Here is a 24,410-nt window from a genome sequence, read left to right as displayed (position 1 = left end):
GTGGGTCGTGCATGGGCTGCTCTTGGATGTTTCGAGAGCAGCCTAGTACTTCGCGTTGTTGTGTACGCTTAAAACTGGACCAGCAGATGGGCACCGCAACAGCTCAGTGACTATCACTGTTTGCTGTGCAGATACATAGATTTGGGCCAGTGTCTGTGGGAGTTTGCGCATTCTCCCTGTGGTTGTGTGTGTCTCCTCCAGGTGCTCCGGTTTCCTCCCACACCCCAAAGATGTGCTCTTAGGCTGATTGGTGTAAGAAATTGTCCCTAAATTATTCTCCCCTTAATCTGGTTTCCAATGGGGGTACCATAAGCATAGACATGGGTCAAGGGTGGAGGAGGAAAAGCACATTGTTAAGTTGGCGGCGCAGGCTCGTTGGGCCGAAGGGCCTGTTTCCTGTGCTGTGTTGCGTTCTTGTTGTTCTAACATTTCGTCAGAATTTATGAACATCTGGGGCCCCGAGTTCTTGCCTGGCTGACCCGGTTTTAACATGATGGTTATACATTCCAAAACAATTCCAAAGAAATGGTGGACAGCAACTGTCACTGTCATACCAAAATCCAGAAAAGACCCCATACTTGCAACTAGCTATCATCTAATCTCTCTCCTGTCAGTCCCATACAAGTTCCATTAAGGCCTCATCTTTCAGCAGATACCACCAATTACAGCATAAACTTTTAGCATTGACCCAAGCAACTTTCCAAAAGGACAACTGCATAAGGGAACAAGTAATGGCCCTTACCACTTGCATTCAAAAAACTTGGAAGATAGGTACCGTGTTCTTCAACTTCATAGCTGCCTATGACATGTTGAAGTTCTCAGCATGCTATTTCTTTTGCAAACAAATTTGATGTGTGATGAGAAGAGGACTGCATGAAACCTCAGGATGTCTGCTATTAAGATAATGGCACATCAATTACAGCACGCAAATCCCCTAACAGTATGTCCTGTTTATCAGGCCATACATTTGGTACCCGAAACAATGATGGTAAAATTTGTACAACTTTTTTCAGCTACTGGTAGGACAAATTAACCTTCAAATACAGCCTACCAGACATGTTTTTACTCAAGGGAAAGAAATCAAGATCAGGAGGAAATTATTTGTGATTGTGAAATTATTTGATCATCACTGCTTCAAGACAATTAAGTTACTGAGGTAACGTCTGTGCAAGTAAAATGCCCAACCAGGTACAGAAATAGAAATTAAGAAAAGAGAAAGTAGAAAACAGAAAATATGAAAAAAAAATGTAACTTCTGAATGCCTAATAGGAATGAGAAGTACTGTACAGGAATGTAATCTACCGAACAATGTGATCTGCTACAAAGGAAAATTACTTTTTTTTAAGCATGATGTTTAGAGGGAGTCTAGAGATGAAAATGAGAATACTAAAAAAAATGGCAGTGTATCAATCTTCTCTGGTGTAACAATGTGTATATAAAATTGACTGAACCCAATGTTTTTCTACCAACACTGATGATGGAAGGAATAAAATGGAGGTTTAACTGCCTGAAACAAAGTACACAAGATAAACAAAACTACAGATTAAATAACCAACAGTGAAAACATCTTAAAACATAAAAGGTAAGATGGTTTGTAGATCTTGTAAACAAATTCACCGTCAATAATTATGACCAATTAAGATCACATTCCAGAAATTTCCCTTGAAACATACATTGCTAAAAACAAAGACAGTTGCCAGAATTTTCCAGCTGTTCTCGCTGTGGGACTCTTTCGGTCCAACCAATAGCAAACCCCCGACGTGGGTTCCTAGCAACAGGGGGTGGATTCAATGGGAAATCCCATTGACAGCGAGAGGACCAGGAGATCCTGCTACCAGCAAATGGTGGGCCACCTCCTGGCATGGTAAAACACAGTAAAAAGTCTGACAACACCAGGTTTTAGTCCAACCGATTTATTTGATAATACTCACAAGCTTTCGAGGGGACTGCCTCTTCGTCAGGTGAATGGAGAGAACTCTCCATTCACCTGACGAAGAGGCAGTCCCCTCGAAAGCTTGTGAGTATTATCAAATAAATCGGCTGGACTAAAACCTGGTGTTGTCAGACTTTTTACTGTGTTTACGCCAGTCCAACGCCGGCATTCCCACATCATGGCAAAACATGCCATGGGGTACAGAGAATACCCACCCCCACGTGTAAAAGCACACATTCCATAATCAAGAAATAAGGAAATTCATGAACTTCAATGTAAATCCTATGCATTTGTTTATACTATTCACTAGTTCCCAAGTTCCACAGTTTTAAGAAAAAGATTAAAGTTAAAAATCTATATGAATAAATTGTCACCACAGTTCTGGAAGTAAACATTGAGACTGTTGTTCTTGACCAGCACAAAGTGCGGTGAATCATGACAAACCTGATTTTGGCAAGATTTTCCACCAGATCTACTACTGACAGCAAGAAGCAATGTTCCTTTTTAAAAAACGTAGAAATAATGGATGACATGAGACCAAACAAACTTAAGTTGAGTTGCCACAATTAGTATGTATAAAATTCAACTACAATTTAGAAACTAGAAAAAGTCTTGAGAGTGTATGAAGAAATTCATTGAATTAAAGATAAGTAGATATCCAATGAACTTGTGGAAGATATACTTCTGTCCTTCCCCCTCACCCATCAAATCTGGAAAAAAAATAAGAAAACCTGTGCTAACTAAGAAAATCAAAGAAGACAAGATAAACAGTAAAAGGTCATTGCCACTAGAGTAACCAAAAAAAGATCTGAAATCAGTTTTACTGAGGAATATGAAACTTTTACTTGAAGAATATAGAATCCTTGAATTCCTATGCTGCAGAAAAAGGCTATTCTGCCCATTGAGCCTGCACTGACACAATCCCACCCAGGCCCTATCCCCATAACCCCTGCTAATCCCCTGGACACAAAGGGGCAATTTACCATGGCCAATCAACCTAACCTGCACATCTTTGGGCTGTGGGAGCATACAGAGGAAATACACACAGACACAGGGAGAACATGCAAACGCCACACAGATAATCACCCAAGGCCAGAATCAAACCTGGGTCCCTGGTGCTGTGAGGCATCAGTACCAACCACTGTGCCACCATGCCACTCTTCTCTCAAATACACAAGAACTTTTATCCACTTAACTTTAAAATAGAAAATGACTCAGGACAGCAGAGGTAAACAACTTACGCACATTAATACATGAAATAGGCTTGGAGGATGCTGATGAAGGTGTTGAGGACTGACAAGACAATGATTAATATAAGGCTAATGGTTGATAGAAGGTTTTCCAGAATATAGAGTCACCATGGACAACTACCAAAAAAACTGAGCAATGAGAAGGGTATGCATGCAAGAGGCACATGTTGTCATACAAGTTATAGACAGGCAAGTTTGCTGACCCCAAAAGAGCAGTGAAGCTGCTGTTGCAAGAGAGCGAGAGGATTTATCAGGGGGAAAAAAAATGAATACTGGAACTAACTTTAGCACCCTATTTGTGGGAAGGGTGGTGAAAAAAGTAAAACAAGAATAACCAGGGTCACCACCGCTCCCCCCCATACGAATAATTAACAAGCAACAGTACACTCACATGGTGAAATACTGACTGGAAGTGCAAATAGTTTTGGCACAGGAAAAATTCAGCTCGATCAGTTTTGGCAGAGAATTCTACTTCAATCAAAGTGATGAAAGATGTCATCAATGCTGATGCCAACTAGCACTTACCAATAACCAGCTCGCTAATGCCTAATCTGAGTTCCACCATGCAACTGCAGGCACAACTACAGTCTTCCTCCAAACCTAGACAACAGAGCTGAACTTCAAAGGTGGTATGAAAATGAATAACCTTAGCATTAAGGCTACACCTGTCTGTAGCACTAAGCAGCCCTAATGCAATGCAGAAAGAACCCAAGGAATAAAAACAGGAGTTTGACCATATGGTCCCTTGAGCCTGTCCCAATATGATCGCAACTGATGTTCTGCCTCAACTCTATTTTCCAGCCAACTCCCCATTCACCTTGATTTACTCAGAAAACCTCTCTCAGCCTTGACTATACTCAGTGTTGGAATACCCACAACTCTCTGGGGTAAAGAATTCCTAAGATCACAATCCTTTAGGTGAAGAAATGTTTTATCCCAATCCTAAACGATTGGTCTCTTAATCATGACCTTGTGTTCTAAATTCCCCAACTTGGGGGAAACAGCTTCTCAGTATCTATCCTATCAAGACCCATGACAATCTTCTTGCCTCAATAAAATCGTCTTTCACTCTTTTAAGCTCCATAGAATATAGACCCAATGTATTCAGCCTCTTATTATAGAGCATGCCAAGAACTAATTTAGACGTACTTCTTCCAAGCAAATATATCCTGTCATAAACACAAAGATCAAAACTGCACACAACAATCAAAGTGTCTTCTCACCAAGGTCCTGTACAACTGTAGTAATACTTCCACATTCTTGTATTAGAGATCAATCTGCTTAAAAAAATGCCATTTGCCTTCCGAATTGGTCGCTTCACCTGCATGCTAATTTTATGTTCCCTGTATGTGTACATCCAAGTCTCTGACCATAAACATTTTTAAAAGTTTCTGCCTTTCAAAAATATTCCAGCTTCTATTCTTATTATCAAAGTAAATACCCTCACATTTCCCCATACTATACTGTACCTTGTTTCCACTCACTTGCCCTGATTATATGATTTTGCAGCCTTGTGTTTTCCTCACAATTTGCATTTCCACCCAGCTTTGTATGGTCATTAAACTTGGATACATAAGTCTTGGTCTCTTTGCCTCAGCAACAGCAATATGGATTGTAAATAGCTGACATCCAGCACTGATACTGGCAAAACTTCATTAGTTGCAGTCTGCCAAACTGAAAATGCTCCATCCATCTCTACACTCTGCTTAGTGTCCAATAACTAAACCTCCATCCATGCTAATGTGGTCCATTCAATCCATCAGCCATTATCTTTGTACATTAAACATGTTCCGTACAATACATTATTGAAAGCCATTTGCAAATCCCAGTAAGCTACATCTGCTGGCAACCCTTATTTTTTCTATCCTGCTACTTACATCTTCAAAAGACTAAGATTTGTCAAAACATGGTGTTTCTTTCTTAATATCACACTGACTGTTTTAGTATATTAAGACTTCTTTAAAATGATCCAGTAATTCCCTGAAAGCTGGCATCAGGCTAACTAACCTGTAGTTGTAAAATAACAACAAAATATTGCAGATGCTGGTGATCGGAAACAAAATGCACACAGAAATTTGCTAAGGTTGCTTCAACACCTAGCAAACCCACAATCCCTATCACAAAGGGCAAGATCAGCAGACACCTGGGAAGACCACTGCCCTTCAAATGACATACATTCCGGATTTGAAGCCATTCTTTCATTGCTGGATGAAAATCCTTGAACTCACTAGCTAACAGCACTTCTGGAGTACCTTCACCATAAAGGATGCAGCATTTCAAGACAGTAACTCACTACCACCTTCAAGGGCAATTAGGACTGATCAATAAATGCTGGCCTTGACCACGATGCCCACATCAAGTGAATGAATAAAAAACACACATCAACCAATTGAGTTAAACATCCTTACAAGGCCTGAACGTTAATCCCTAAATATTGCTGGGGGGTTTTTTGTCCATGTTTGACCCAACACAGGATGGGGTGGCACAGTGCTTCGCACTGCTGCCTCACAGTGCCAGGGGCCCAGGTTCAATTCCCAGTTTGGGTCACAGACTGTGCAGAATCTGCACATTCTCCTCGTGTCTGAGGGGTTTCTTCCAGGTGCTTTGGTTTCCTCCCAGCCCGAACAACATGCTAGCTAGGTGCACTGACTCTACTAAATTCTCCCTCAGTGTACCCGAACAGGTGCCGGAGCGTGGCAACTAAGGGATTTTCACAGTAACATAAGAACTAGGAGCAGGAGTAGGCCATCTGGCCCCTCAAGCCTGCTCTGCCATTCAACAAGATCGTGGCTGATCTTTTCGTGGACTCAGCTCCACTTACCCGCCTACTCACCATAACCCTTAATTCCTTTACTGTTCAAAAATTTATCTATCTTTGCCTTAAAAACATTCAATGAGGTAGCCTCAACTGCTTCACTGGGCAGGGGATTCCGCAGATTCACAACCCTTTGTGAAGAAGTTCCTCTTCAACTTAGTCCTAAATCCACTTCCCCTTATTTTGAGGCTATGCCCCTAGTTCTAGTTTCACCTGCCAGTGGAAATAACTTCCCTACTTCTATCTTATCTAGTCCCTTCATAATCTTATATGTTTCTATAAAATCTCCCCTCATTCTTCTGAATTCCAATGAGTATAGCCCTAGTTTACTCAGTGTCTCCTCATAAGCCAATCCTCTCAACTCCGGAATCAACCTAGTGAATCTCCTCTGCACCCCCTCCAGTGATAGGATATCCTTTCTCAAAAATTGTACCATCAGGTGTAGCCTCATCAGCACTTAAATAGCTGCAATATAACCTCGCTGTTTTTAAACTCCATTCCTCTAGCAATAAAGGACAAAATTTCATTTGCCTTCTTAATTACCTGCTGCACCTGCAAACTCCTTGCGATTCCTGCACAAAGACACCTAGGTCCTTCTGTACAGCAGCATGCTGCAATTTTTTACCATTTAAATGATAGTCCATTTTGTTGTTATTCCTACCAAAACGGATAGCCTCACATTTACCAACATTGTACACCATCTGCCAGACCCTTGCCCACTCACTTGGACTATCTATATCCCTTTGCAGACTTTCAGCATCCTCTGCACATTTTGCTCTGCCACTCATCTTAGTATCATCTGTGAATTTTGACACACTACACTTGGTCTCCAACTCCAAATCATCTATGTAAATTGTAAACAACTGCAGTCCCAACACTGATCTCTGAGGCACACCATTAGTCACTGATCATCAACCAGAAAAACACCCATTTACTCCCACTCTTTACTTTGTTAGTTAACCAATCCTCTATCCATGCTAATACATTACCCATAACATCATGCACCCTAATACATTAGCTTCATTGATGTAAGCCTACTTGTGATACCAGTAAATAAACAAATCAGGTAATGAAGTAGGAGCGGAGTGACCCTGGCAGAACCCAAACTCAGTGTCCCGTGAGTATGTTATTGCCAAGTAAGTGCTGCTTGATAGCACTGTTGATGACCTCTTCCATTACTTTACTGATAAGGCAATAATTGACCAAGTTGGATTTGTCCTATTTCATATGCACAGGACATACCTGTCAATTTTCCATGTTCCTGGCTAGATGCCAGTGTTGTAGGTGTACTGGAACAGCTTGGCAATGGACGCAACAAATTCTGCACTGGCAGGTTTCCATATTATTGCTAGAATATTGTCAGAGCCTTTACAATATTCAGTGCCTTTAGCCATTTTTGACATCACATGGAGCGAATCGAACTGGCTGAAGACTGACATCTGCGATGCTGGGGTCTCTGAAGGAAGCAGAGATCGATCACCCTCTCGGCACTTCTGGCTGAAGAATATTGCAAATGTTTCAGCTTCATCTTTGCACTGCTGTGCGAGGATCCTCCATCATTGAGGATGCGCATATTTGTGGAGCCTTCTCCTCCCATAAGTTGTTGTCCACCACCAGTTACTACTAGATGTGGCAACACTCCAGAGCTTAGATCTGATCTACTGGCTGCAGAATTGCTTACTCTATTACTTGCTGCTTACGCTTCACCAGACTGACACCCCATTTTTAGTAATGCCTGGTGTAGCTTCTAGTATGCCCACCTGCACTGTTCATTGAACCAGTGTTGATTCCCTGGCATAAGGATAATTGTAGAACGGGGACATACCGAGCTATGAGGTTACAGATTGTGATTGAATACAATTCTGCTGCTGCTGATGGCCCAAGTACCTCTTGGATAAATTGCTAGATATGTTCAATGTCTATCGCATTTAGCACAATCCCACAACATACTGTAAAGATGGGACTCTCATCTCCACAAGGACTGTGTGGTAGTCACTTCTACTGACATGGACAGCTGCATCAACAGCAGGCAGGTTGGTGAGGAAGAGGTCAAGGATGCTTTTCCCTCTTGTTGGTTCCATCACCATCTGCCACAGTCCCAGTCTAGCAGCTATGTACATTAGGACCTGGCCAGCTCAGTCGGTGGTGGTACCACCAAGGCACTCTTCACATTGAAGTCCCCCATACAGAGTACATTCTACACCCTTGCCACCCTCAGTGCTTCCTCCAAGTAGTGTTCAACATGGAGGACTATCGATTCATCGGCTGAGGCAGTGATGGTATGTGGTAATCAGCAAGATGTTTCCTTCCTTATGGTGCCTTGAGATTTCATGGCATCTAGATCAATGTTGAGTGCTGCCAGGGCAACTCCCTCCTGAATGTATGTCACATCTGCTGGTGGGACAGAACATATCTAGGAATGGTGATGTCTGGGACGTTATCTGTGAGGCATGATTCTGAGAGTATGACTGTCAGGCTACTGCCTGACTCGTCTGTGAAACGGGTCTCCCAATTTTGGCACAAGGATGACTTTGCAGGGTCAACATGCAAGGATAGCTTTCCTTCCTATTAGTTAATCAGATTTTTATGACAATGATTTTTTAATTCCAGATTTTTTGTTGAATTTTAAATTCCTTCATCTGCCATGAGATTCAAACGCGGCCCCGAAAGCCCTACCCTGGGTCTTTGGATTACTAGTCCAGTGACAATACCACTATGCCACTACTCCCCTTGCTGCATGAGCATTCAAACACACATTTGCATCATCACTAATAGCACCTATGTCTACCTCTGCAACACTGCCTGACTCTTGCCAGTCTCGGCTCCTCTGCTAATGAAACCCTAATTTAATTCTCTGTTATCTCAAGAGATGGCTATTTCAAAGTACTCCTGGTTAGCCTCCCACATTCAATCCTCCAAAAACTTGAGGTCGTCTTAAAGCCAGTTCACGTCTTAACTTGCAGCAAGTCCCACTCCACAACTCAGATATCTGCACTAATCTAATCGTGGCTTTTTGAGCATCCCAAATTTTAATCGTTCCACCACCTGTGGCCATTCTTTCAATTGACTGGATCCTAAGCACTAGGATATCTTCCCTACACCTCATTCTTACTTTCTCACTTTCCTTCTTTAAGACACCTCCTCAAGACCCATCTCGGACCAAACTTCTAGTCATCTGACCTGATACTTCCTATGTGGATTATTCTATAATATATGGTACGATATTTTATTTTATAATGCTCTCATGAAGCACCCTGGGACATTTTAAGACAGTATATAAATAAAAGCTGTTAACTTCTCATCCTATATTTCAAAAGAATAAAACAAAAACTGGCATAAATTAAATCAGGTATCTTAAACATCAGCATATTACTCTTCTTCCTACTCTCTCATTAGACAAAGAATTGTCTAAGAGAAGCCTGAAAAGAAAGATGGAGAGACTTAAGGACCGAGGTGAGGGTCTGGAAGTGACAAAGGCATATGGATGAAAAATTATTCAATTGATTGAGGGGCAAAATCAAGCAATATTATGCAGGTATGCAGTCTCTGTAATGAAGATCGGGACTTCCGTTCCTATTGTGAACAGCCTGGGACAACAGCCAGAAAGGGCGGGGGGGATGCAATTGGTGTCAAGTGCGACAGAGGTCAAAAGACGATGGTTCAGTCTTCCAGAGGAAATTCAGGCTCACTTCAGACTGATTATTGAACAAGCAGTTCAACGACAAATAAATTGAGGGATTGAGAGAGGTGGTGAAAATGTAGAACAATGTCATTAGCATAGACACAGGGATCGGTTCCCATATTTTCAGACAACGTGACCAAGGAGCAGCACGCAGGTGAATTAGAAGAGGGAAAGAACAGATCCTCGGGGTTCTCTAACAATATAGAGGTAGGACAGAGAAGACACAGGCAGAAACACACAATATTTCCCATGTGATACTTTGGTAGAATCTTAAATTCTGATGACAGATCCCACACAAAAACAGGAACTAGTCTTTCCAGTGCTGCTCTATATCTCCATTCTTTTTGTTTAAGTTGTAACACTCATTGTTTGTTGTCTTTTAATCCTCCACTTCATGTAAACAGGTTTATACACCTGATTAAAAGGCTATACTTGGCATGGTAATCTCAGCAGCATACATGATGAAATCTATAATCCGAGTACTCATCTGTCGCATTGGTTTAAACCAGGAGTTCCCAAACCGTGACATGCATTACCTCCAGAAACTGTTTATTGATAGATTTTATTTATTAGTTATTTGTGTCTATAGTAGGTTATTCAAAAAAGTTTTAAACTTCTGGGAATTTGTTGTATCAATATGTAACAATGAGAATGCAGTTACAGACAACAACTTAGACAAGCCTCACTTCAAGTCACTGTGGTTGGTTTCCATTGTCCAGCAAATATCCTGTCATAACTTCACGCAACATAATTGCTGAGGTTATTCATCAACTCCATTTCATTCTTTTTTTTGTTGTGTTTACATCTTTGATACCGATCCCGTTACGTGCCTGGTCTCAACATTTTGCTTCAAAAGGCAGAGTTAACAGGCATTATCTTCCCTGCTGGTTTTACATAATGCGTTGATACTGGTGAGACAAATTCCATTACTTTGCTTCTCAACACTGATATTTTATGTTCTTATTAACGGTACCAGTCTGTTGTCATCTGCTGATTTTTCACTTACATTCTGTATAAGAACTCAGGACTAAAGTGAAAAATCGGCAGATGACAAAAGACAGGCACTGCTAATAAGAACGTAAAATATCAGTGTTGAGAAGCAAAGTAATGGAATTTGTCTCACCAGCATCAACACACTATGTAAAACCAGCAGGGAAGATAATGACTATTAACTCTGCCTTTGAAGCAAAATGTTGAGACTAGGCACGTAACAGGATCAATATCAAAGATGTAAATACAACAAAAAAAGAATGAAATGGAGTTGGTGAATAACCTCAGCAACTATGTTGCCTGAAGTTTTGTTAATTAATAGCCAAAAGCCATCTCTTCTTCACAGACTTGGAAACAAAACACGTACTATACATAAGACTGATGTCAAAACTTTTCAAGTGAACAAGGGCACAGCTACTAGTGAGCAAGACAGTTTTGCACAGACTACAAGTATATTAAGACCCTCAAAGCTTCACATTTATTTACCAAGTCAAGAAAATCTCTTCACAGTAAAGGAACTAACATTACCTATGACTAGAGATATGGTCAGCATTAGTCTGGGAAAGAAGGCCAAATAATTAATTCAGTTAATGCTATTATTGAACAACTATGTCATGCCAAATTAATAACACAGACAATGACGTCCTAATTCAATTAGTAATCTGTGTCACTAGCAGCCAGTACTTTGTTCTGCTGCTAGAGGAATGGTGTATGTATATGTAAATAATGTGTATAGGAATCCACAGACATGGCAAATTTAGCTTTGTTTCTGGTACATTTATGAAGGTGCAATTTAGAAAGACATTTTGTTTTTCCCAACCATTGTCTACCAGAATAACAGTTGAGGAGATTGCTTGGCAGCTTCAGAAATCAACACAATATCTGGTCACAATGCACTAATGGAACAAAGTCAATTACTGATCTATATAGTGGAGTAATGTCACATAACAGAGTAGTTGATTCCAAAGCGATATGGGTGCACTGTACAAATAGGGAAAGCACTTGCTGCCAAAAGGGTGCCTACCAACTTGAAGGAGTCCTGCACAATACTGAAGATGGTGAGCACCATAAGAGTATAGCTTTTGAATTCCAAAATATTTTTCACTGTCTAATGAAGTGGAAAGCTAGAATGTCAATCTGTTGCTCCACATTAAGTTTCTTCAGCCATCATGTGGCAAAGTCATAGCACATTTCTTTGAAATTCTCTCAAGTTCATGTTATTCTTTACAGACCACCGACTCCCACTCACTCACTGTTTGTACGATATAGCCTGGCACTTATGGGCTACTTTTTAGATATATTATGTATTATCTTACCTAAAATAGATAATTCTAGGATGTTTGGAGTAGGAAAGATAATGGAATCTTTACACAAAGGAGGCAATAAAAAAATCATTTAGAAACTGAAAACATAAAACAATCAGGAAGGATTTCAAAAGGGAAGTTCATCTTAGAATAACCTTACTGAATTGTTTGAAGTAATGGTAAGGATAGACAAGGGTATGCAACAGATATACCTATGTTCGGAATTTCAAAAGATCACTGAGAACGTACCACAGAGTGGGCTCATCGCTAAAAACCAGAACATGTGGGGTCAGGAGAGATTCAGCAGAGCAAAGAGCAAGTTTATCACAAAACAGGTAACAGAAACTAGTATTAAACAGTTACTCAGATGAGCAAAAGTTGGGAAATAGCATTAGGAGAATGGCTGTTCACAATTTACTTGAACAATTTGGACTCAGAAGTACAATTTCAATTTAACTGTATTGAATGTGACAAATTATGGGAGGATATTAAGTAAATTTGTAGAAATTGGCTTCACGATAAGCAATTGTGAGGTGGTAGATTTTGTTAGCAAAAAATAAGGAAGTCACGTATTCTTTGGAAAATAAGAACTTAAATAAGTCATGATGTGGATGTGCCGGCGTTGGACTGGGGTAAACACAGTAAAAAGTCTAACAACACCAGGCTTTAGTCCAACCAATATTAATACTATCAAATAAATCGGTTGGACTAAAACCTGGTGTTGTTAGACTTTTTACTGAACTTAAATAAGAACAGAGGAGGAATGTGGAGGTACAGATGTACAAATCACCAAGTGGTTGTACTGCTTTTAAGATGTCCTTGTTAACCCAAAAACTGGGATTCACATTTCTAGCATACAGTATTGAAAAACAGAAAATTTATATTAAAGTGAACTAGAACCTTGGCTTAACCACACCTTATATTATGAGATGAAAATCAGCTGTGTAATCAATAGTGAAGATGATAGCTGTGACTCCAGAATTACATCAACAGTTGGGGCGAGTGGGTGGAAAAGTGGCAAAAAGAATTCAGTCCAGAGAAATGTGAGGGAATGCATTTTGAAAGACCAAGCAAAGCAAGGGGAATACTCAATAAACAGAAGAATATTGAGAGGGGTTGAGGAAGTGAGAGATCTTGGTATGTGCATGTCTAAGGATCTCTGAAGGTGGTAGGACAGGTAGATAAGGTGGTAAAGAAGGCTCTCCTTTATAGGACGAAGTGTGGAATACATAAGCAGCGATGTAATGCTGGATCTATTTAAAAAAACCTGAGTTTTTGTACAGTTCAGGTCACCACATTACAGGAAAGACAAGTGTTCTGCAGACAGCACAGAAGAGACTCATAAGAATGGTTCCAGGGCTGGAAAATTGCAGCTACGAGGAAAGATTAGGTAGGTTATGGTTGTTCTCCTTAGAACGGAGAAAGTTGAGGGGTGACTTAATTAAGGTTTACAAAGTTATGAGGTGCCTAGATACAGTAGGATTGTTTTGCCTCATGGAGAGATCAATTACCAGGGGCACAGGTTTAAAGTAATTGGTAGAAGGATTAGAGGGCATAGGAGAAAAAAACTTCCTTCCCCTGAAGGGGTGCTAAGTGTCTGGAATTCACTGTCCGATTGGTGGTCGAGGCAGCAAATCTCAACTAATTTAAAAAGACACCTGGGAATACACCTGAAGTGCTAATCTGCATGACTACACCCCCGGTGCTGGAAGGTGGGATTAGAATTGAGAGTTAATCATTTTTTTCAGCCAGCATGGACACAATGGGCGTAAGGGCCTCTTTCAGTGCCACAATCTATGGTTCTACTGTATCGTGAACAGTTCTGATCTCCGTATATGAAAATGATATACAGGCACTGGGAGAGGTAATGTAAAATTAGTAGAATGAAAGGTTAAGTTTTTCAAATAGGATTGAACAGACTGGGGCTCCATTCTCTAGAGAAAAAGGAAGATTGAGGGAGCAGCGGTGTGAATTGATTGAGATCTTTAAGGTTATGGAAGGTTTTGTTAGGGTAAACTTCAAGATATTTCCACTTGGAGGAAAACCAGAACTCAGGGTCACAAATATAAGGGAGTTACTAATGAATCTTATAGGGAATGTAGTTGAGATGGCTAGCATAGATGAATAAAGAGAAAACTGGATAAACGTGAGGGAGAAAGGAATTGGATACATTGATTGGATTAGATGAAGGGGGCTGGTGGAGTATAAGCACCAACACAGACAGCGAAAATTCTTTCTAGACTGTAAATACTTCATAGTTATGAATAGAAATCCACTTCAATTTTTTGATTTTTATATGAATCAGGTATTAATTTAAATTAATTGCATTGAATGCGTAATGGCAAGCAGCATACATAAGAGGGAGGCAACGCATTGCCGATTGATGTGGGTGGAACATAAGCATGTAATGAAGCCATGCAAATGTTCAGTGAACAACTACTAACTCAGCTGCTTTTCATACAGACCCACCCTCTCCTCCACAACCCCTCCCAAGTAAATCTTAACATTCATTTGGACAGTAAACTGTGGCACAATGTAATCCTACATTGAATGTTAGTAAAAAGAACTGAAAGTAGTTTACTTGAAATATTATGTTTTTCTGAATACAATAATGAAGCTTCCATAATTATATAAAAGTATTTATTATAGCCAGGCAACTGAATAATTGTTCTAAATATTCTTAAACAGGAAACTGACTACCATTTGTAATATTTATTAGTTTCCAGATTCAGAGAAACATGGGTAGGAAAGCACACAATTTTATATTGTCGTTGCCATTACTTTTTCAAATGCGACCTAAATTAAAAGGTCACATTTGACTAAGATATTATCTTTATAAAAGTGAGTTCAAATGTGCTTATTTTGTAGTCTAGATTTCAAATTAATAAAAAGCTAGTTAGTAAAAAACTTAAAGTGATGCACTTTAATAGTTAATATTGGAGTCATTTTTCTTCTCTGTATATTTAGATGATTGCACTTACATATAGAAACTGCTGACAACTCAAAATTAAGAGTTTGTGCAAATATTGAGCAGGACTTCAAAATGCTTCACAGATTAGGCAATCAATTAACATGCAATTAACGTAATATGGAAATGTACAGTAATATATTTTAGAAGAAAAAGGAGGAAAGTGTACATTTAATGAAAACATACTGAAGAATATGTGAACAGGGAGCCATATACAATTCCTAAAATGAGAACTGATTGATAAATAAAGCCTTAAAAAGCCAAGAGAATTTTGGGTTTTAAAAAAGCAAAACATAGATAATATAAATAAATAGATAAAGATGATTTTCTGCAAAACACAACCACACATGCAGGTCATAAGAACCCAATGTGGCCAGAGAAAATTCTTAGTACTGATGTAGCAAGATGATACTAGGAATGGAAGGGAAAAATGCACTACATTAGGACCATGTTCATTAACGAACAGAATTGATAGAAAAAGAAGTTTCAATAGGCTAAAAAAGAAAAAGGCAATTTTTCCTTTTGGGGAGTAAGGGATGAGGACTCATCAATTTAAAATCACTGAAGTGAAGGGGAATTTCTTTACACAAAAAGTTTTTGGAACTGGAGTCAAATCTTGGTTAGACTGCACAAGTTACTGCATATCGTCCTGGTCAGCATATTATAAAAAGGATGTAGAGGCACTGAAGAACGTGTTAAAAGATTGATACAGGAATGTATTAGAAATGTGAATTTATGTAAACCCACCAGGAAAGAGAAAGCTGAGGGGCAATCTATTAAAAGTCTTCAAATTAACATATTTCACAGTGTAGAAACAGAAAGTATTTCCACTTACGAAGAGTGGTCATCAGTTTAAAACAGTCACTATGAAATCAAATACTAAATTCAAAGAAGCTCTTTACTCAGAGAGGGATAAGTAAGTAGAACATACCATGGGAATAGTTGAGGTGAATATGCATTTAAAGAACAGGTAAATTTGAAACATGAGGAAGATGAGAACGAGGATAAAGATGATAAAAGTCACTTGAGAAAGAATCAGAAGAAACTCCATAACTACCAACATAGACTGTTTTTGTGTTGTGTATTCCATGTAATTATAAATCCTATGCAATTCTAGGCCACATGAAATATTTTGCCACAGGGATTGGTTGAGACTGTGGTTGCTACTTGTAAGAAAATTTGAATAAATACTTGAAGCAGAAGGCAATGGCAAAGACCTAGGAAAGGAAGGCAAAGGACAGATTAACAGTCAGAAAAGCAAAGAGCAGTTCCATTAAAATAGAAAAGTGATTCATTGCTCAGCTTTTGCTCACATGGTTTTGGCTGTACTTCAGAACACCTTTCACACTGAAATTAATATTGTATTAATAGGAACCATTTTTAGGCTTTTGGGTTTGATATTTGTCTTTACAAGGACATCATTTGAAAACATAATTTAGATGTCTTTATAGATAACATCCCAAACCCTTTATTTATTTTGTCTTCATCATATATACTTGATAGTGCGCAAAATATTTTATATGTTTCAAAACATTTGAACTTTCCAGCAGTGTGAGTAAAATTGCTCCGGTTGTCTTTCTAGAATTAATACTCAGCAGTTTAGAATTTAAGATCTTTAGTCAATTTTGTTTAGGACTCCACATAAACTGCACTAAACCGTTGCGATATTCCTCATCTTAAGATACTAAATTGAGACATCATTCTGAAATGCACTTTCCAAGCGTCTGCTTGACAAAAGCCTACACAACCTAACATGTACCTGTCATTTTCTTGCCGACAAAACAAGTTTTAAAGTCGATAAGGGCATTTAAATCCCACCAACTTTCTTGCTCTTAACATCTGCCAACATCAAAATCTTCACAACATCTTAAAAAGGTAACTAAAACATGTAGGCGCAAGCATAATAATATATGATCATAGGACTGTTTCAGAACAGAGACGATATATTTCCGTTTAAAAGCCGAAGAAACCACATTATCTCGACAGTTAACCCCACAACAGAGTTGGCAGGAAATAAGACAGACCTTTTATGTTTATTTTCCAAACGTGCCCTATAATTAATAACAAGTTGGGGGAGATTCGTTTTTAAAGCCGATCTGAAGTTTTGTTATTATTATTATTTGTAATTCTGCAGCTGGCCGCTGATGGCGCCTCCCTGTCCCTTCCCCCCGCAGACAGTCTCTTATTGGAAAACACACAAAGACTTTTCCCCACCAGAGACACAGAGACAGAAAAGCCTCCGGATAACAGCCGCCAGACAGGCCGGCATTTGGCACCACAACCCCGGAGTCCCCCCGACTGTCACGACCCTGGCTCTCCTACTCTGAGGGAAAACCAAAAGGCGAAACAAAAGAGCGTCCGCACTGGCCCGGGCCCAGCTTCACATCCCCGGACTCTCCTGACTTACCGACCGGGCTGGACAGGCGAAGGAGGGGAACGGGAATCGGAACCGGGCCCGCACTTACCCGCTTGCTGTCGTCGTGTTTGGCGGAGGAGCGAGACGAGCGAGTCCTGGACGAGATGCGGCCGCTGATCAGCTCCGAATCCAGCACCGAATTCCGCCGAGTCCGCACCATTTTCCTCTGGCAACCCCTTATCTCCCGGCCGCTCCGGCTCTACGGATCGTTGGGCGCCATTTCTCCTCTTGTGTCACTCAACAGAACAGCGATCGGGAAACCTCGGCTCGGGCTGGGGGGGTTCGGCTCCGATCGGAAACTCTCGGCTCGGGCTGGGAGTGTTCGGCTCCGATCGGAAACTCGGCTCGGACTGGTGTACGGTTCGGCTCCAATCGGAAACTCTCGGCTCGGGCTGGGAGGAGGTTCGGCTCCGATCGAAACTCTCGGCTCGGGCTGGAGGCGAGGGGAAGTTCAGTTCCGATCGGGAAACCTCGGCTCGGGCTGGGGGAAGGTTCGGCTCCGATCGGAAACTCTCGGTTTCTACAGCCGAGATAGAGATTGGGCATAGTAGGAAGTCTCACAACACCAGGTTTAAGTCCAACCAGTTTATTTGATAGTAATCCCACAAGCTTTCGGAAACGGAGTTCCTTCGTGAGGTGTGTGGAAAGTTCTGATCAGAGATCACCGTTTCTGAAAGCTTGTGGGATTACTATCAAATAAACTGGTTGGACTTAAACCTGGTGTTGTGAGACTTCTTTCTGTGTTTACCCCACTCCCACGCTGGTAACTCTACAACATAGAGATTGGGCCACAGGCAGTGTTCAGTGAATGACAGGTGACAGGAGCCTAACTGCTACTGGAACTTAAAAGCAGTGACAATATACTGTCAGACGGTGAGACCTTAGGGTTAACATCACTTTTTTCAGTTTTGATTCTCTCTAAGCTTGAAACTTGTTAGAAAATGTTTTAAAGCATGTCCACACTCAATAACAATTTGCATTTGTTTAATAAAGAACAGAGAAGTGCTGGAAAAAAACTAAGTATCTGCAGAGAGAGAAACAGAATTAAGGTTTTGAGTTGAATAGGACTCAACTTTGCATTTATGTACTGCCTTTGGCACAGAAAAAATGTTTTAAAAAAACACTATCAGACAAACCAGCTGTCATTTTGGCCCAACACACTGGTTAGGCCAGATAGTGTTTGAGTGAAGCGTCACTGTTTAAAAATAAGGGGTTGCTCAAGGTTTTTTTATCTTAGAGGGCTGTGAGCCTTTGGAACTATTTTTCTCAAATGGCAGCAAAAGCAGAGTCTTTGACTATTTCTGAGGCCAGAATTAGATCAATTCTTGATTAACAAGAGGATGAAAGGTTATCGGGATAGGCAGAAGTGTGGAATTGAGGTTGCAATTAGGTCAGTATTGATCTACTTGAATAGTGAAGCAGGCTCCAGGGCCAAGTAGCCTAGTCATGCTTGTGATTTGTATGTTAGCGTATATTCACTAGAATCCCTACATTGCAGAAGGAGGCCATTCGGCCTATCAAGTAAGTTTTTCACTCCGAAGGTGGTGGATGCGTGGAATCGGCTGGCGGCGGTGGTGGTGGAGGCAGATTGATGGAGTCTTTTAAGAGACTTCTGGATGAGTACGTGGGACTTAGTAGGATTGAGGTTACAGGTAGTAGTTACAGGTTAGTAGGTTACAGGTAAGCCTAGTAGGTAGAGATATTCGGTGCAACTTGTGGGCCGAAGGGCATGTTTGTGCTGTAGTTTTTCTATGTTTCTAAGTCTTCACCGACCACAATCCCACCCAGGCTCTACTCCTGTAACCCCATGTATTTACCCTGCCGATCCCCCGACACTAGGATTAATTTAACATAGCCAATCAACCTAACCCACACGTCTTTGGACTGTGGGAGGAAACTGGAGCACCCGGAGGAAACTCACGCAGATATGGGGAGAATGTGCCAACTCCACACAAACAACGACCCAAGTCGGGAATCGAACCCGGGTGTGCCACCTGTGCTGCCCAGAAACATATGTTCATATGTTTGTAAAACTAATTATATACACACTAGATAGATCCACACAAAGTGGAAAACAAATGTTACAAGCTGAATGATAGGGTCAAGATGCATTCTCAACCATGTAAGTATTTGCACGCTAACTTTATAAACCAGCACATCATTCAAGGATGTCAGGATCAATCACATTGATTGAAGGTTTTTAGAAGCAATATCCCAACAATAAAAAATGAAATAATCGAGTGCATTTAATGTGGGGAACCATGTAGATGCAGGTTAAGATACAGGCATCAAAGATTTGAATGAGCTCAAGTTTACATAGAAACACAGAAACATAGAACATTACAGCACAGTACATGTCCTTCGGCCCTCAATGTTGTGCCAATGTATGTCCACTCCCTATGATTCTGGTGTGCATGTAGAGTTTATGTAGAGTGGATGCTAGGAGACCGCCAGAAAGGTATTGGAATAATTGTCTCTGGAGATTACAAAAGCACGGATAAAAATCAGCTGATGCAAGAGGTAATTTTATAGAGGTGGAAGTAGGCAGTTGATGTGATGGTGAAAATATGGACTTGAAAGCTGAATTCAGGGTTAAATAGAGCATCAAAGTTGCAAATAGTCTGTTTCAGTTTGTGACAATGGCCTGGAGGTCCGTGACTGTAAACAGTGGCATAAGAATAGGGTTTCATTAGAATAGAATCCCCACTGTGCAGAAAAGGCTATTCAGCCCATCAAGTCTACACCAACTCTCTGGCAAAGTATCTTACCCAGGTCCTCTTCTCCACCCTATCCCTGTAACGCCATACATTTTCCGTGGATAATCCATCTAATTTACGTATCTTGGGATACTAAGGGGCAACTTAGCATAGCCAATCCACCTAACCTGCACATCTTTAGACTGTGGGAGGAAACCAGAGCAACCAGAGGAAACCCACAGAGATCTGGGGAGAATGTGCAAACTCCACACAATCACCCAAGGCCAGAATTGAACCTGGGTCACTGGAACTGTGAGGCAGCAGTGCTAACCACTGTGCTACCGCGCTGGTTTTGTGGTGAGGGAAGAATACGATGGCTTTCATCTTCCTAAATTTTTAATTTAGCACATTGGGGCTCATCCAGGACTCTGACATCACAGATGTAATGGAGAAAACAAGTCTTAGTATTCAGCCCCTTGGACCTTTTCTGCCATCCAACAATATCAGGGCTCATCTCTTTCTTAATTTCATCCAACTGCCTTGGCTTCATATTATTTTGTATCCAAAAATAATCTAGTGACCTTAGATTTCAAATTATTAACTGAGCTAGCACTTACTGCATTTTGTGTAAAAGAGTTTCACATTTCTCCAACCCTGTGCATGAAGAAATTTATCTTACCTTCTGTCCTGAAAAGTAGTTTTCCGCGTTTAAGATTGTGAGCAAGATTTTCCAGTCCTGCCTGCTGTGGCACCTGAAATTCTAGCCCTAGGTCAATGGATCTTTTGCTGATCCGTCAAATTTTCAATCCATTGACAAATCCCATGGTAGGCAACAGTGGAAAAGTTAAGTAAATGCTACTTGTTCTCAATTCCCCTATCAGCAGAAAGCTTCTCTTTATCTACTCCATAAACTCCTTCCAACATTCTATAAACTTCAAATAATTCCATAGAATACAAATGTACTTTATGTAATCCCTTCTGATAAACTAACCTATGGAGCTCTGGTAACAGTTTGGGGAATCTGCATTGCACTCCTTCTAATGCCAATATATTCTTTATAAGGTGTGGTACTCAGAATGAGGACAGTTCTGTACTAACACACCAAGGTTCCTTTAATAGAATCTTCTAAAGTGGAGTCTCTACCACTTATAAGGGCAAGGAGAGCAGGTACATGGCTACCCCACCACCAGCAAATTCCTCTCCAGGCCTGGACCCATATAACTGTTCTGTCGTTACATCAAAATCCTGCTACTGCCTTCCTATTAGACTCTGAATGAATCTATACCAGATAGACTACAGCAGTTCAAGGTGGTGACTCATCAATACCTTCTCAAGTTTAATAAATGCTGCCCTTACTAATGATGGTCATGTCCCATGAATGGATAAGAAGAAAAATCTGGTTTAATTAGGGTTTTGTACAACTAGTAAAACTTGCTCGTTCTTGTATTCTGGTCATATAGTTATAAAGCCTATCATTCTATTAGCCTTTTTTCATTATTTTTCATGCATGACTTACACTTTAGTGATTAGTGAACAAGGACTCTTAAAGCTCTTTGAACCTCCCTTGCTTTTCTTCATTTAAATAATAATCTGACCTATTTTTCTTTGATCCAAAATGAATGATAGTGGAAGGGAGAGAAGAATTTTTTGAAATTGCATTCAGTAGGATTACAGTACTGAGCAAACTAACACAGCCATAGCTGACAAGTCTCCAGGTCATGATGGACTTCATCCTAGGGTTTTAAAGATGTGGCTAATGAAGTAATACTTTCATCAGTTTCATTAAGTTTCTAAAATTTGCTAGAAGAGTCAGCATGGTCTTGTGAAAGGGAAATCATGTTTAATCAATTTATTAAAGTTCTTTTATGTACCGTATACAGTATATGTCCTGTACTTGGATTTCCAGAAAGGGTACAATAAGGTGCCACATCAAAGGTTATTGCAGAAAAAAACTCAGGGCAAGAACTAATATATTAGCATGAGTAGAAGATTGGATGGCTGGCAGAAAATAGACAGTATGTATAAATGGGTCCTTTTCTGATTGGCAGGATGTAATGAGTGGAGTCCTGCAAGGGTCTTTGGAGGAGCCTGAGCGTTGTATAATTTATGGCAGTGACATAGATACGGGGAGCAAAGGCATGGCAGATAAAATTTTCAGATGACACAAAGATAGCTAGGAAAGTATGTCATAAAGAAGACATAAAAATTTGCAGAGGCATATGGATAGGTTGAGTGCGTGACCAAAAATCTGACAGATGGAGCTTAATGTGGGAAAATGTGAAGTTATTCACTTTGGTGGGGGGAATAAAACAGTAGAGCAACACTTAAACAGAGAAGAACAGCAGGATTCCGAGGTGCAGGGATCTATACGGCCTAGTACATGAGTCGCAAAAGATTGGTGTGCATGTAGAGCACATAATCAAGGAAGACTGTCCTTTATTACAAGAGGGACAAAATGGTAAGGATTTTATGCTTCAGTTATGCAGGGCATTGGCGAGACCACATCTCAAATACTACATGCAGTTTTGATTACCCTGTTTAAGAAAGGATGTAAATATGTTAGAGGTGATCAGAAGCGATTTAATAGATTGATTCCTGGAATCAGTGTGTTGTTTTATGAGGCTACGTTGGATAGACTGGGCTTGGTTCCACTGGAGTTTGGAAGAGTAAGGTATATAAGATCCTGAATAATCTTGACAAGGTGGACATGGTATGGATGTTTCCTCCTGTGGGTGAGCCCAGAGTTATGCGTAACTGTTTTAGAATTAGGGTCACTCCTACAGCACAGAAGACAATAACTTTTTTTCTCTCAGAAAGTTGTGTAACTTTGGAACCCTCTGTCTCAGAAGGCAGTTGGGATGGGATCATTGACTATTTTTAAGGCAGAGGTAGATGGATTGTTGTTTGATGAGGGAATCAAAGCTTATTGAGGTAGATGGGTATGTGGAACAGAAACAGATCAACCATAATCATATTGAAAGGTAGAACAGGCTCGAGGGGCCAAATGGACTATTTCTGCTCCTATTTCGTATGTTCACTTACCATTATTGAAATCTATCTGCCACTGTTTTACTCATTCATTTAATCAATTAGTCTTTTTGTAATTTTGTGTTTCCATCTATATTACCTACTATATCACCAATGTCTGTGCTTAACAAGTGTTGGTATAAGTGCGATGATGGTGAGATAAGGTTGCATGTTGTCAGCTTAGATATGAAGGTGGATATCATGTCTTCAGATGTGGTTGCTGAGAGACAGAATGAATGAGAATTAGGAGGAAATCATGGCTAGATCACTTAGGACTCCAGATGTAACACATTACAGGAGATTCTCAGGCTAAGACCGGATAAATAAGAATGAAAGCAGACAAGATTAAATTCAACAATGGTTCCAGGAGGATAGTGTAATTTACCATGTCAAAGGCTGCAGAAAAATTGAAAAGGTGAGCACTGTGGTTACAGTCACAAAGAATGTTACTTGTGATTATTGATAAAAGCTGTTTCAGTGATAGGACAGAAACATGGTTGAAGGGATTCAAGTAAAGAATTTTGGGAAAAATGAGCATGGATTTGGAGGCTTTGGAGAGTAAAAGGAGTTTGATGGTGGTGTGCAGTTTGCATATACAAGTTGGGCTTGACTATTGTGAGGAGGTGAGATCAATCTGGCAGATTTGAAAGGGCAGGAGACGGTACTGGGAAGAGGCAACTACTGACAATACCAACCAGCATGAGAAAAAGGATGGCAAATTGATTGGTGAGATGTTAGTAGGCATAGGGTTGAAAGAGGAGGCAGTGGGTCTCATGTTAAGAAAAAAAAACAAAGATAGTGCTTATCACAACCAGCTGATGTCTCGAAGTGCTTTGCAGCTAATGAAGCACTGTTGAAATGTAGTCACTATTGTACAGTAGGAAGTGTGATAGCCAATTTGTGCACTATAAGCTCCCACTAACAAATGTGATGGTGTCAGATCTGTTTCTGTGATTTTGATTGAGGGATTAATCTTGGTCAGGATGCCCTCTTAATGCTTTTCTTCAAAATATTACCATGCGATCTTTTACATCCAAGCAAGCGTTTTGGAATATTTCCAGGATGGCGCTGGAGCAAGGCGATTTTATGCAAGCTGTGCCCAGCATACCTTCTAATTCTACCTATTACTCTCGTTCTTCCCATGTTCTTTTGATTTAATTTAATTTGATTTATTATTGTCACATGTATCAGTATACAGTGAAAAGTATTATTTCTTTACAAAAGGGGAGAGTGCACAATGTAGTGTTACAATCATAGCCAGAGGGTAGAGTATGAATGGTATGTTTTGTCTGTTTAATGCAGAAGAAACAATACTTTTCACTGTATACT

The 24,410-nt window shown here is 40.3% G+C and overlaps 1 protein-coding gene across 2 annotated transcripts in view; it reads right to left on the bottom strand.

Moving 5' to 3' along the window:
* The window catches only part of atad2b (ATPase family AAA domain containing 2B), a 135,905-nt gene extending 118,022 nt beyond the window's left edge, over nucleotides 1-17,883 (bottom strand). The window contains exon 1 of one of the 2 annotated variants that reach the window (XM_080192212.1): nucleotides 17,408-17,883. In XM_080192212.1, coding sequence (XP_080048338.1) covers nucleotides 17,408-17,518 — 111 coding nt within the window. In that variant the 5' untranslated portion in view covers nucleotides 17,519-17,883. The remainder of the gene's footprint in view (nucleotides 1-17,407) is intronic. The other variant, XM_080192211.1, reaches the window with a different exon arrangement.
* Between the last annotated feature and the right edge of the window lie 6,527 nt (nucleotides 17,884-24,410).

The sequence above is a fragment of the Carcharhinus amblyrhynchos genome, chromosome 7 (genome assembly GCF_965287045.1).
Source record: "Carcharhinus amblyrhynchos chromosome 7, sCarAmb.v2.hapA, whole genome shotgun sequence".
Classification (NCBI taxonomy): Eukaryota; Metazoa; Chordata; class Chondrichthyes; order Carcharhiniformes; family Carcharhinidae; genus Carcharhinus; species Carcharhinus amblyrhynchos.
The sequence above is the reverse complement of the archived record's forward strand: the minus strand, read 5'-3'. Positions and strand labels throughout refer to the sequence as shown.